General features: G+C 59.8%; 1 protein-coding gene across 5 annotated transcripts in view; it reads right to left on the bottom strand.

The window, feature by feature from the left end:
- Positions 1-623: 623 nt before the first annotated feature.
- RERE (arginine-glutamic acid dipeptide repeats) overlaps positions 624-13,565 on the bottom strand; it is a 426,631-nt gene continuing 413,689 nt past the window's right edge. For 4 of the 5 annotated variants that reach the window (XM_040460361.1, XM_040460343.1, XM_040460372.1 and 1 more), the window contains 11 exons: positions 12,719-12,881; positions 11,505-11,597; positions 10,973-11,172; positions 9,580-9,741; positions 8,958-9,071; positions 7,359-8,680; positions 7,028-7,250; positions 5,988-6,711; positions 4,196-4,342; positions 3,533-3,713; positions 624-3,178 (listed from right to left, as the gene is read on the bottom strand). In XM_040460361.1, the coding sequence (XP_040316295.1) occupies positions 3,145-3,178; positions 3,533-3,713; positions 4,196-4,342; positions 5,988-6,711; positions 7,028-7,250; positions 7,359-8,680; positions 8,958-9,071; positions 9,580-9,741; positions 10,973-11,172; positions 11,505-11,597; positions 12,719-12,881 (3,363 nt within the window). In that variant the 3' untranslated portion in view covers positions 624-3,144. The remainder of the gene's footprint in view (positions 3,179-3,532; positions 3,714-4,195; positions 4,343-5,987; positions 6,712-7,027; positions 7,251-7,358; positions 8,681-8,957; positions 9,072-9,579; positions 9,742-10,972; positions 11,173-11,504; positions 11,598-12,718; positions 12,882-13,565) is intronic. The other variant, XM_040460352.1, reaches the window with a different exon arrangement.

Below are 13,565 nucleotides of genomic sequence, written 5' to 3' on the forward strand. Positions count from 1 at the left end.
TTCCAGGGACAGTCTGGAAGCTTCAAGAAAATGCCCTTGCCGGTCGCTGAAAGCACGGCCCGGCCCGAATCCATTCTGATGACTGCTGCCTCCTCACGGCCACGTCCACACCCTGCAGGCCATCTGCTGTCCGTCCCTCTGCGATGGGGTGATCCCAGAGAGCAACTCTGAGGGTGGGCTAGGGCACTGGCAGGCCTCCAGGAGAGGGGGAGAGGGGACAGGAGTAGGAGGCCACCGCGCTGGTGGGTGGCTCAGACCTCTCCTCTGAGCAGGGGAAGGAGCTACAACGCCCCTTCACCTGGGAGGGTGCTTGCTCCTGGTCCCAGGGCCATCACCCCCAGACCCATTCTGCTGCTTGGGTGAGCTCACTGCAGCCAGTCAGGCTGGAGCAAGCCCCTGGCAGCACTCAGCCAGAGAAACCCTGCCCTTCCTACCAGGCATGGCAGACAGGAATCTTTCCGGAAGCTGCTTTGGAGGGCAGGCGAGCCGCGTGCCAGTAACGGCGGGGAACCGGGCGCTCCCCTCCGCCCCTTGCCCGCCCTGGGGGACCTAGGTGGAGGGCGACTGCCAATCTCCCCGCCCGCTCCCAGGAATGAGACACAGTCCACCGGTCAACACCCAGCTGTTGTAGTGTAGCTCGGTTTTATTTATGTCCACAAATATTTCAAAAAAATTACAAAAGACTCAAAATGGAGAGAACACAGAAGTCACGATTTCTGGGTGTCTACTCTGTTTACACTGTGTTATCTCATGGCAAACTACTCATATATACATTTAGCTTCAAGATATATATAAACGTAGCAAATCAGAATGTACACTCTGCTCCTGCAGTGAAACAAAGCTCAATCTTGACAACATTCAACAAGATACGTACAAAACACAGAAAAGCAAAACCAAACTTCAAACAAAAGGAAGGAAAATCCAAAAGGAAACCAAGGGGTCGGGCTTCAAAGACACTGTGAAGGTCTGGGGCCTCCTAAACCAAGTGCAGCTGACCAGGTGAGGGTTTCGGGTTGCAGGTTTTTAAGTGGAAGAATCTCAGTGCTTCACCCTGGGATATGGGGAAAGAACCAAAACCGAACAAGAAAACGCCTGCAGACAGTTTTCAAGTAGAGACTTCCGAGTACTTCACTCCGTCTCTTCTTTGGAAAAACGGAGGACACAGAGAGGCGGCAAAGGTTTAACTGAATGGCGGGCACTGTGTGCCACCAAGAGGAAACCAAAGATGGCAGAGAAGGTGGGGGCGGCGGGGCAGGGGCTGCAGGAGAGCCGGCCCGCCCCCCGGAGGAAACAAGTGCCTCGTGCCCGTGCGGCCCCAAGTCTGATGACACAGGGTTCATCTGAGCTCGCCTCCCCTCTAAGGAGCTAAAGTTAAGGCAGAAATGGAATGAGAGAAAAATCAAAGGAGAGAACCACGAACATTCCCAACAGACAAAACAATCCTCTATCTGTCCCGACCGAAACCAGACGTAGTTTTAACAGAAACTGGAAATGGCCCTGATGCAGGCTTGAATCCGGAACCTGGATCTGAGCTCACACCTGCTGGCTTCTGGGTCCAAGCGCCAGCCTCTCTTCCTACCCTCGACTCGGCTCCAGCCCTAGACACGCCCCACATCCACCGACCCACACGTGCTCTTGTCATCCCACAGCTCTTGGATGTGACTCCCAGCCTGAGGGGAGAGGAACGGGGAAAGGTCACATCCTGACAGAACACTTCATCAACAGGCGCAGACACCCCCCACGCCCGGCCCCGCTCTGGAGAAAGTGCATCACGTCCACAACTAGGAAGGAGAGGCGGGCCCCCTGCAGAGCAGCCCGAGCCCTCAGAGGGGCAGCTCCCAGGCAGAAGGAAGCCATTCCGACCAGGAACGAGAGCAAGAGTGGGACTCAAACGGCGCCCCCACCCATAACCGTGCCAACTCCGGGCCTCCCTCAAGCAAAAGCGGCCTCAAGCCGTGCGGCAGGGGTGGCCTGGCCTCAGTGCAGGAAGATCCTAGTGATGACACACAACAGGGCAAGTTTCTAACAGATTCCTTTGGCAAGCGTGTGCTATTTGTAGGGAATCGTTTTCGTGTTGAATTTTCCAGAATGTTTATGAAATTGTCAGAGTATTTAAGAAGGCAGTCCATCCAGAACAGCCAAATGTGTGTGCATAGAAATGTATAAGGAAATCTACAGTCAGACACACAGAAACATGTGCTTTCTATCCCGTGGAGACAGAACAAGGTGGACACTTAACTCCGGCGCTCCTGGTACAAAATAAAAAAGGTTCGATCTAACAAATATCCGCACCTCTGGCGAAGCACAAGCTAGGAACAGACAGAAGTGAAAATCAAGGCAGCAAAACAAAGAAACGGTTTGTAACATCGTCCCTGCAAACCCCTGGATGCCCACTGCTGCGACCAAACCTCATCCCAAGCTCCTGCCCGTTTGTAATTAGTAACGCCCATCTGTTCCCTTTAATTAAAGGGATAATTATATATAACTTTTTATTAAAAAATCAACTCTGTATTCTGTCAACAGCTGGTAGGAATTCACAATTAGTGACATGGCTGGAAAAAATAGATCAGAATAGTTTGTGGAAGAAAAAAAATGCCGTTCTAAAATTATTTATTTACAGACGTAAAAAGCCATGCTGCAGAACTTTCTCAAATTATGAAGATTTCCTACAATGTATTAAAATAAAAGTTTTTTTAAAAATTATAGCTCTTGGATTCCAAACTCCTATGCCACCTATCTGCAGACCTCGTGGGCTCTGGGACACACGTGGCTGAGTGTGTCTGCACACACAGTGAAGGGTGTGAACTGGATTCTAGCACCTACCAAGAAATCAAGGAAGGAAAAGAAAACTAAAGCCAAACCCCAAGATTGCAGGGAAAGTTTTCTGAATGTTCAGTCCAGTCCAGGACTCACTAAGTTTCTGGGGGACTGTCATGCAGGGAGACCCAAACCAGTCTCAAGGTATTCTCTCTACAAACAAACACTATTATGCTGATAACATTTTTAGTTGTGGGGTTTTTAAATATATAAAGAAATCTTTAGAAGATATTCTTTTTGCTTCTGTAGCTCGTATTGTATGTAAAAAGTCCTGTTTCTCCCCCCAAGAATTGGGGTTTCCACAGCCAGCGTTAACAAATAAATAACTTATAACTGCTTGTCACCTTCTTTCTTCAGTCGACTAGAAAGGGAAAAAAGGGAGAAAGTATTCAGCACCAGGCCTGGGCAGGTGCGACCAGGCATGCAGCTCGAGGGTCCAGGTGACCAGAGTGGCCTCTCGTGCAGCCGACCTTCCCCTCGTCTCCCTCCCGTCAAGATGGCTCCTTGGGAGTCCCCTCCAGGGCCAAGAGGCCGGGGCCCGCAGAGCCATGGGGGGGCGGGGGAGCGTGGCCTTTGTGGAAACGGGCGAAGCACACGGTGGGCACGGCCAGGAGGGGTGACCGTCAGGCTGGGTCAGTGGCCACAGGTGGGACAGGTGGGAGCCCGGGCTCAGACAGTGAGGCCCTCCCTCCCTCCCGGCCCCTCCCCGCCTCACCTGTAATAATCTTCCTGACTTGGTAGGTGGCCACCGTGCATGTGGGGGTGTCCGTGCAGCCACTGCTGCTCCATGGCCAGTCTCTGCAGCTCTGCTGACTGGGCATGCATGGCCTGCAGCTGGTGGGCCGCAGACATGGGGGGTGGGATGGCCCCAGGCAGGTCTCGGGGGTAGGGGGTACCTGCCAGACACACAACGGCCTTTGAGACAGAGGGGCCAAGGGAGCGGCCGGGACGCGGCTGGCGAGGAGGTCAGGTCAGGAGACGGCCTCCCGAGGCGGGGAGCAGGAGGGCTGCTTACTCCGCAAGGACCCGGGGAGCAGGTGCTGCCCCTGCGATCCCCTGACCCCAGGGGTGGAGGCTGGGGGAACACGGACGGAATACACGCTCCCTCGTCCTCCGGCCTCGTGGCTCAGGCTCTTCTTCACAGAGGTCCGCTCTGACCCCTCAATGTGAATTCAGCGCCTCTGTCGTTCCTTCACGTCGCACTGCCCTCGTCCTGGCTCTTATGCATCTCTACCCGTCCCCCCCCCCACCAGCTCTCGGGAAACATCATCGGGTATTTGCTGAAGACGTGGATGAGGGAACGAACGAACGGGACGTCAGATACCAACCCAACTCTCGCACTGGACCTGGACCCCTCCTTCCCCAGGTGCGTTCTTACCAAAAACTGGATGACGAAGCATCTCGTGCTCATGGGGGGGCTGTCCAAGCAGAGGGTTGGGGAGGGTGCCGGGGGGGTAGGGAAAGCGAGCCAGGTGAGGGCCAGCGGTCAGGGGGTCAACCAGCGGGTGCACCGGGCCTGCTGAACCTAAAAGAGGAGCAGAAGTCCAGATGCGGGCGGTGCGGGGCGCCGGGGCTCTCTCCGTGTCTGCCCTCCTTGGCCGTGACTACCGGCGGCTTCCTCCCCACCACGGCCGGCTCCCGGCCACCAGGGCCACCAAAAGTCCTGACCCACGGTGGCTGCCCTCACCCCCACCCGCAGTAAAGTTCCAGAAAGCAACAGGGAGGTAAAGAGCCGGCTGTTCACACACAGCCCCTCCGCTCACTCCTGAGCGTGGCTAGAGGCACAGTCTCCCCCCCCCCCACCCCCGCCACCGTCTTGCCGAGGACCCCATGTCATCAGAGCCCACCCAGCCCAACACCCCAGGCTTGCCCTGCACCTGTCAGGTCCACCGGAACCCGAGGGCCGCTCGGGTCCAGCCAGCGTTTCTCGCCCAGCTGCCAGCCGGACTGGCAACGCTGCCCAGAGCTGCCTCCCTGGCACTCTGCCCAGAAGCTGGCGGGGTGAGACTCACTAAGCCCCGCTTTCTCCTCTCGGGCCAGGTGCCCCTGCTCGCCCTGTCCCTGCAGACGTCCCTGCCCAACCGCCGAGCCCGCTCAAAAGTTGCCATCTTGGTGAGCTTTCCTCTCTAACAGCAACCTTGCCCCCAGCTCCCCTGTTCCCTGTCCCTGCTCTGCCGTCCTCCAGAACACGCGCTGCTTTTCACACTCCAAGATACGCTGACTGACCGCTTCTAGGCTGGGAAGGTAACGCGCGTAGGGCTGTTGTCAACACTGACAACTGTGCCCGACGCATCACAGGCACTCAAATATCTGCCAAGTGGATGAATGCTGTATGAACAAACGACTGCCTGTCCCCATGCGGCATTAGGACACATCCACCGGCCACGGAGCTTAGCCCATGCCGGGCGGCAATGAAGTTCCAGACGTCAGGACTATGGGGTAAACGTGACAGCTCCTCGGCTTCCCCAGAACCATCCTCGTGCACGGAGTCCGGGCTCCCTGCATCGGGGCTGGGTGCACAGGTAGAAAGAAGGTGCAGGTCTCCCCACCTCTGGTCCTGCTCCATCTGTCACCCTCCTCCCTAGTCCGGAGGCAGGTCTACCCGCTTGGGAGTCCTGCACGTGGGCTGTGCCACAGGAGCCCACGGCAGGCCCCGGTGCCCCGGTGCAGGCACAGCCCCCCTCACCCCAGCTGGCCGGTCGGCGGGCCTGGGGGAGCTCTCATTCCCAGGGTGGACAGAGAGAGCCGGGTGGTCCTGACCAGATGAGCCAGCAGAAGCCCAGGCCCCGCCCCTCAGTGGGGAACAGAAGGAATGTTCTTTTTCAGTTCTCACTCAAAGATTCCCTAGAGCCTCCCGGTGTCCCATGGCCTCGCCTGGGCTCCAACGCCCCACCTCCCGCCCCGAACCTGCCTCAGTGAGCACAGGCTGCTTCCTGCTATCCCTGGCACCGGAGGCACAGGACCAAGAAACGAAGCTTTAACCAGGAGACCGCAAGGTGAGGATTCCCAGACAGATGCTGAACGTCCTCAGGTCTGTCAGGAATTGAGGATTCCTTCGGGAAAGAACTGCCTCCGCCTCTGGACAGCGGCTCTGCCCGTCTGGTCCGTACCTTGTCAACCAGAGCTCAGCCCACAGCACCCTGTCACAGCCCGGCCCGGGGGGCACCCACCTTGATGGAGGGGGTCCTGCTGGTGGAGGTGAAGGTGCGAGTGGATGTGTGAGTGCTGGTGGTGGTGCGGAGTCACGTTGAACATCTGCAGGCGGGCCAGGGGGTCGCTGGTCAGCGAGGCCATGCGCTCAGCGTGGATCCGCTCGGCCGCCAGTCTATCAGGGTAGCTCATCTCAGGCCGCAGCTGGGGGCCCGCCAGGGCCAGTCTCTCCCGCTCCAGGGGGTTCAGGCCCGGGTGGAAAGAAGCAAAAGGGTGGGGGCCCGCAGTGGGGGGGATGGTGAGGGCGCTGTGCCGGGCGAAGTGCTCCATGGGGTTGGTGGCTGGGTGCAGGGGATCCAGCTCCGGGGGCTTCACCTCGAAGCCCGGCTTCATCCTCTCCCGCAGCTCCCGCTCGCGGATCTCCCTCTCCCGGATCTCCCTCTCCCGGAGCTCCCGCTCGCGGATGGTGGGGTCCACGTTGTAGAGGCCGGGCATGTGGTAGGCCAGCAGGGGGTCGGTAGGGTTGAGGGGCATGTAGAAGGGGTGGTTGCGGTTGGTGGGCGACATGACGTGGGGCCGAGCGTACTCGCTCAGAGTCCGAAGAGCGGGAGTGTCGGGCCCGATGTACGGAGGCACCGCAGCAATGGTGGTTGGTGGCGGCTCGAAGGATGGCCGCATGTGGCCGGGACCACTGAGCTGGGGGTCGCTGAGGCGGCCCTCGTGGGCTGAGCTGGACGCCTTCTGCTGAAGGAAGGGGGCGGGGGTGTGAGCGGCAGGTGGCCAGCTGCCGGCCCGTACCAACCAGCCAACCTGGTCCCTCCTCCGCAACACCAGGGGCCAGCCCCAACCATGGCCGGGGACGGGCTTGGGCCGCAAGCACGCGGCCTGGACCCTGCTGGGACAGCCTGCTCTGCGCTTTCAGCTTCCCTCGTGCCCCAGCCGGGGCTGTGCCTCTGAGAGAAAAGATAACGCCCGCGGGCATCCGAGAGTGTAGCTGAGACAGTGAGCCCCAGAGCGGGGCTGCAGAGGGACCCCACGAGCCTGGTGGACCCCAACTTACGGCCGCTCGCTCCGCCTCCCGCTCCCGCTCGCGCTCCCGCTCGCGCTCCTTCTCCTTCTCCTTCTCGCGCTCTCGTTCCTCGCGTGCTTTCTGCTCAGCCTCCCGTTTGGCCTTCTCGATGGCCTCCTCCCTCTTCTTGGCCAGTTTGGATCCCGCCAGAGGCATGAAATACAGGTCCGTCCGCGCACACGAGTTGTACCCACGGTCCAGGTGTTTGTAGAACCTGAAGAAGGGTCACATCTCTCGATGGGGCCTGCCGGGGCCTCCGCCTGCCCCAGCCGCCCAGCCTGTCCCTGCCCTGGCTGTGCCCACGCTCCGGGGAAGCCGGTACCTGGCTGACTGGCTGGCATGGCTGGGGGTGTCCACCACAGTGGGCTCAGGGGACGGGCTCCTGGGCGGGGGCGGGGGGCTTTCGGGCTCCTCGGCATCATCCAGAGCCTCTTCCTTGATCTGGACGGTGGGGAGCGGGCAGGCTGTCCCCCCGGGTACGCCGCCTCCCGAAGAAACGGCGGCAGAGCAGGGTGGCGGGGCTGAAGGGCCAGGCCCCGCGGGTGGGGTGGAGGTGGAGGAGCAGGCGGGGGGAGTGATGGGAGGGGGGCCCCCAGGGACAAAGGGGTGCTGAGCAAATGGGGGCTGGGGAGGCACCTGGTGGAGGCCTGCTGGGGGGTGAGCGGCAGGGGGCAGGCTCTGGCTCTGGGTCAGCACTGGGGGCTGGGCAGGGGAGGAGGGCAGGGGCTGGCTCTGCGGCATGAGCTGCAGGGGAGGCGGGTGGGCCGAGGGAGGGTGATGCGTGGACAGCGAGCTCAGGGGCTTCAGTGCCGGTGGGGGCGGGAGGTTGGCATTCATGGAGAAGGGCGAGGGCCCTGAGAGGTGAGGCGGGTGCTTGTGGGCTTGTGGGGCCGGCAGCTGGGGGATGGGCGTGGTGGGTGGGGGCTTGATGTGGGGCATGGCCAGGGGGGCCGGCGGCAGGGGCTGCTCCCGCGGAGGCTGCTGGGGCTGCAGTGCTGACTGCGAGGCTGGGGGCTGCAGGGAGGCATGAGGGAGGGCTGACGCCTGAGGGGCCTGGGGAGGGAGGCCAAAGGGCTGAGGGGGGCCTGGGTGCTGCAGCAGGGGCCCGGCCTGGAGGCTGTGGGGGCCGCCGGGGCCCTGACTATGCAGCGGGGGCTGGCCGTGGGGTGGGGCGGAGGGCTGGCCAGCCGGCGCAGTCAGGGGCTGCAGCGGGGGATGGGGTGAGGGCAGCCGCTGTGGGTGCAGGGCAGGTGCCTGCTGGATGTGCGCATGGGGAGCGGGAGCCGCTGGGGCCTGCGGCTGGCTGGGGGGCTGGGAGGCTGAGGGGGAGCCCTGGGGAGGGCCCGCAGTGGCAGAGGGCACGGGTCCCGGTGCGGGGAGCTGGGGGGCCCCTGGGGGGGCGGCGGAGGGAGCCGGAGTGGCCGCACTGGGAGCCTGCAAGGCCGGTGGCTGGGCCTGTAGCATCTGCTGCTGGGCCGAAGAGTCCGAGTCGCTCTCGTTGTCCTGGGGGCTGGGGATGCTGGGGGACGTGCTGCGATTGTCCTGGTCGATGTCTTTGGGGTCACTGCTGCCCTCATCATTGACGCTGCGGCTGTCCGAACTCTCTCCCTCGCCTTCGGATGGCGAGTTGGGCCGGCTGATTTCCTAGGGCCGGAGACGGGAGGGATGAAGCTCTCGGAGGGCAAGGGCTCTCTCTGCCTCGTGCCGGGCGCACAACAAAGGTTCGTGCAGACGAGGCGGCGAGCCTGGCCCCGGGGACCTCAGGTCCTCCTTTGGTCCGGCTGGCATCGGAGGCCGCTCTAGGTCCCTCCCTAGGAGACAGGGCCCTGCCGTGCCCCAGGGAGACCCTGGGCTCAGGGCTTCTCGGGGGGTGTTAGCAGTCCCTGAGCTACAGTCCCTGTGGCTAGGCTGCACAGCTCACCTGGGTTTTTGTCTTCTTGGAGCTGGTCCTGTCGGCCTCCTCTGTATCGGAGGCCACCTTCTCCCGCTGGCGCTTGGTGCTCTTGAGGGGGGATGAGGCTTCCTCCTTCACTTTCTGCAGTGGGAAAGCCCATGAGGGGCATCAGGCCGAGGGAGGGGGTCCCTCAGCCCCGGGAGAGACGACAATGGTTCGCTGACACCTTGCTCCTGTATTCTGAGCTCCATCTCCAGAAGCAAGAAAGTTCTGGAAGGGACCAGCTGAGGCCGGGAGAAAACAAGTATCTGGGGGTGGAAATAACTTGGCTTTGGGGGGAAGGAGCCTTTCTAATCACACCCTACCCTTTGCCTCCGAGGCCTTGGGAAACTTGAGGCAGAGATGGCTCCTGAAGGTCAGTGCTGGGAGCTGCAGCGGACCACCTTTGTCCAGGCCCTGGACCCCGGACCCCAGACCCCAGACCCCAGTCCACAGCCCTAGGCCAGGCAATGCTGATGCTCAGGGCGGCTCCAGGAACGACCCGCAGCCCCATGTCTGAGGGAGCTGAACATCAACTCCAGCAACCTGGGGTGTTAATGAGGGGGCAGGCCCAAGCAGCCCCCGCTACCCTGGGTGACAGGCACCTCACCTTGGCCGACTTCTTCACTGTCTCTGCTTTACTGTCATTGCTGGAGGTGCTGGCAGCGCTGGGTGAGTTCCGGCCACTGGAGCGGATGTCTTCATTGATCGGCGAGGCACGACCATCAGGGCTGGCTGGCTGCTTCTTACGACCGCTGCGCAGTGTAGACATCTGCCCACCCAGACCAGAGGCTGGTGAGACTGGACCCCAGGCTCTGCTGTGGGCCACCCGGGCCCAGCATACATGCTGGAGCCTCGGGAGCAGACCCAAACACCTGCCCTATGGCAAATCCCAGACCAGGGTGCCTGGCAAGCGACAGGCACCTGCAGCTTTTCCTCACGGTGTGGGGGTCAATGCGGACTGAAGGGAGGAACGAGGGGTGAATGGGTGGGTTCACACGGAGGAGACAGCAGTCCTTAACTTAAAATGCTCATCTCCAGGGATGGTCCTGGATGCTGTGCGGTAGAAACGAGCGAGGTTTTCCGAGGGGCAGAAGTTGGCGAGGGCCGTTTACTCCGCCAGGTTCTCCAGAATGGCAATCACACACAGGGTCTGCTTTAAATCACCCCACCCTTCCTGTTTGTTCCACGGAACTGCCCACTTCCTTGCCCAAACCCAACACCTGCTGATTTCATCTGACAGGATGGGAAATGACCCAAAGAGATAAACCGACAAATAATGTGGCTCAGCTCCTAAAACCACCAAGCACTTCGGTTCATTTCTGCAAAGCCATGGGACTCAGAGGAGATGGGGATACAATGATTCACGCCAGTCCATGTGCTGGGTGGCCAGGGCGCGGCAGCCTTGACAAGATGCTAAGGTCAGAGGAAGGTGGACGGTGCCCTCTACAGGCCTGCAAGGGCCGCTGGGGAGGCTGACCACGGGGGAAGACTCTGGCGGTATCCCTAGTGAGAACTCTCACTCCCAAAGGCCCTGCTGACACATTTCCAACCTAGAAAACAAAACCTCTTTATGAAAAGGGCTATATAGTGAGGACAAAAATGTACCGAAAGTTTCCAAAACGGGATCAAATACTTAAAAAAAAAAAAAAAAAAAAAAAGGCAGCTGCAAGTTTAGGCAGCAGAGACACGGCCACTGCAGGTGTCAGGCTCAGGGGCCAGAGGCAGGTCTGAGGGACTTGGAGAGCACGCACTGAGCCAGAAACTGACGCTGAGTTCAGGACACACACCCCACTGACTCCCCGAGGACGACACGAGGGAGGGAAGGAGAGAACAGAGGCTCTTCCCAGACCCACAGACAGAACTAGTATTTTTGGGCCAATCACTCCTTCAAGGAGGCTGGTCCTCTACATAAAACCGGTCACCTCCCAGCCTCCCAGGAGGCACAAGCCCAGGCGTCCTAGTAACCCGAAGCGGCCCAGGTCGCCCGCCCGAGGACTCACCGAGCCACGACTGCGCCGTGTCCTCATGCTATGCTTCCCACTGAGCCCATCGTCTTCCTCTTTGACAGGTTTGAACATGAATGGTGGGGGGTCCACAGGCTTCTCGATGGGGGGGAGCTCGCCGTACTTCTTGAAGTGGATGCGGCAGTCCGTGCACAGGAGGATGTTCTCCCGGCCCCCGTGGTGCCAGTCTTTGGAGGCTGCGTGAGGCAAGAGGGGTGCGGGTGGGGGGGCCCCTCCGTGGGCTCGGACAGACACCCGCCGCTCTCTCCCAGGGCGGGAGAGGATTTCAGGAATACCCGCCACCTCCGCCCCGACCACACTGACTGCTCGACAGGGGAGTGACAACAGATACGAACTTCTGCTTTTTCTCAAGTAACCCTGAAGCGCAATGCGGACGTCAAGCCAGTGACTCCCTGGCAGGTCTTCAACTGGACTCACGAGACGTTCCGAACCTGGAAGCGCCTGAACCTGGCCTGCCTCAGCGAAAGCGCCGTCCCCCACCCCCGCCTTCCCACAGACCCCCACTTACTGGTGGTGAAGCAGTGGCGGCAGGCGTACCCCTTCAACTCCTGCTCGCTGTCCTCACTGTCAAAGTCATCCTCGCTGGCTGAACTCAGGTCCACTGGGCATGGCAGGAACACAACAGGGATGGGGGAGACACCATCATGCTTGGCCAAGACCGGGACCACCTGTGACCCGTGGCCTGCCCCAGGCTCTGAGCCACCAGAGTCGCCTGGAAGGGGCAGTGTTCACGAAGGCCCACTCTGAATTCCTCAGGGCCGGTGATCAGAACGAAAACTCGGGTGAAGTACCCGAGGGTCTGCCCTACCGTATTTCGGGGGACTGGCGTCACACCCGCATCCCGGAGTGGCGAGCACTGATGCCCACAAACTGGGTATGGGAGCAGGCGAAGTGCGTCCAAGTGCTTTCCCTGACACGTGCGGACGTCCCGAGGCGCTCCCTCTCCACCGAGTCCCGCCCCTGCCAGCCCTACTGGGTCGATTCTGGTTTGCATGTCCCACGTAAGCAACCCTCAGGCGGAGCGCCCTGGACCAGGACAGAACCACCGGCCCCGCTGCTGCACGCCAGCTTTTACAGGTTAAGAAGGTATCTGCGGCGCCTGGGTGGCTCGGTGGGTTGAGCGTCCGACTTCGGCTGAGGTCATGATCTCACAGTTTGTGAGTTCGAGCCCCGCGTCGGGCTCACTGCTGTCAGTCTGTCAGCACAGAGCCCACTTCAGATCCTCCGTCCCCTTCTCTCTCTGTTCCTCTCCCACCCGTACTCTCTCTCTCTCAAAAAACAAAACATTTTAAAATAAAAATTTTTTAAATAATTAAAAAAAAAAAAAGGTTAAGAAAACATCAAATTATTCTGCATATTACACTGGGACCAAGAGGAGAAAAAGAAGATGTGAATCTTACTGCCAACACAATACCAACACAGTAACTCAAACAGAACACCCGCCATGAAGTGGGAAATCTCCTCTGAAATTACCGAAAACACCCCAGGACAAGTCAAGACTTACGTTTTTATAAAAAGCTACAACGATGTTGAGTTTACTTAAAAAATTTAATGCATAAATAATTTATGAACCTCTCCTACCAAGTCCCCCAAGTCAGTGCTACATCCAGGCGCAAGTTTCATACGCCTGCACCACACACATGATGTCCCCAAGCCACTCTGCGACAAGGACACCTGTGAGTGCAGGCCCAGAACCGGGACAGCGAGCAGCCCCGCACTTACGGAACTCGCTGGAGGGTGGTCTGGAGGGCGTGCTGACGGGTGTGGACGCGGTGCGGGTCTTGATCCTCCTGAACACGGCCTGCCTGCGGTGCCGGCGGTGGGCCCGGGAGCTGGCTGCTTCGGGGGTTTTCTTCCAGTAGTAATAGAAGGTGATCAGCTCCCCCTGCGGGAGAGAAGGGCCGGTGGTGACGAAGGGCTCGGGATGGCTTCTCCCTGCCCTGCAGCGCCCTCTTCTGCCAGGAGCAGGAGCTACTTGGGATCGGCTGTGCCGGGGAGGAGCGCAAAGGACGCTTTGCTCCTGAGTCGTGAGGGGGACTGGACTTGTCCCCTCAGCCCAGGGGAGCAGAACCTCTAGATATCTAGAACATTCATTCATTCAACAAGTACCTGCTGAGTAGCTGCCATGTGCCAGACGCCAGCATGGAGGTACAGCAATAAACAACCGAGAAAAGGGAAAATCCCTGCCCGCTAACCGTGTGTGCGCACAGACGGTTTCTTCACCGCACTGCACTGAAATCACACAGGTGTGACAAGGGAACGCCTGGCCACTTAGGCTATTCCAGAAACAACCCCTCTCCCCCTCCAAAAAACCCCAACAATTCAGGCGCTCAGGTGGTGGGGAGCCGGGGTCAGGAAAAAAGGAGTTCTCCCCAAACCCAGGAGAACTGCCCCACGGCCTCTACCCGGTCTGAGTGACCACAGTGGGACAAGCTGGTACAAAATCCTGAAGGTGACGCCCGAGGGCCACGTACACAGGGGCACTGATGCAGAGATGAAATGCCACATGTCACAAGGTCAGTCTTTCGTTTTTAAATTTTTGAGAGAGAAAGAGAACGAGCTGGGCAGG

The sequence above is a fragment of the Herpailurus yagouaroundi genome, unplaced genomic scaffold (genome assembly GCF_014898765.1).
Source record: "Herpailurus yagouaroundi ecotype Mexico unplaced genomic scaffold, PumYag 77, whole genome shotgun sequence".
In the NCBI taxonomy this organism is placed as follows: Eukaryota; Metazoa; Chordata; class Mammalia; order Carnivora; family Felidae; genus Herpailurus; species Herpailurus yagouaroundi.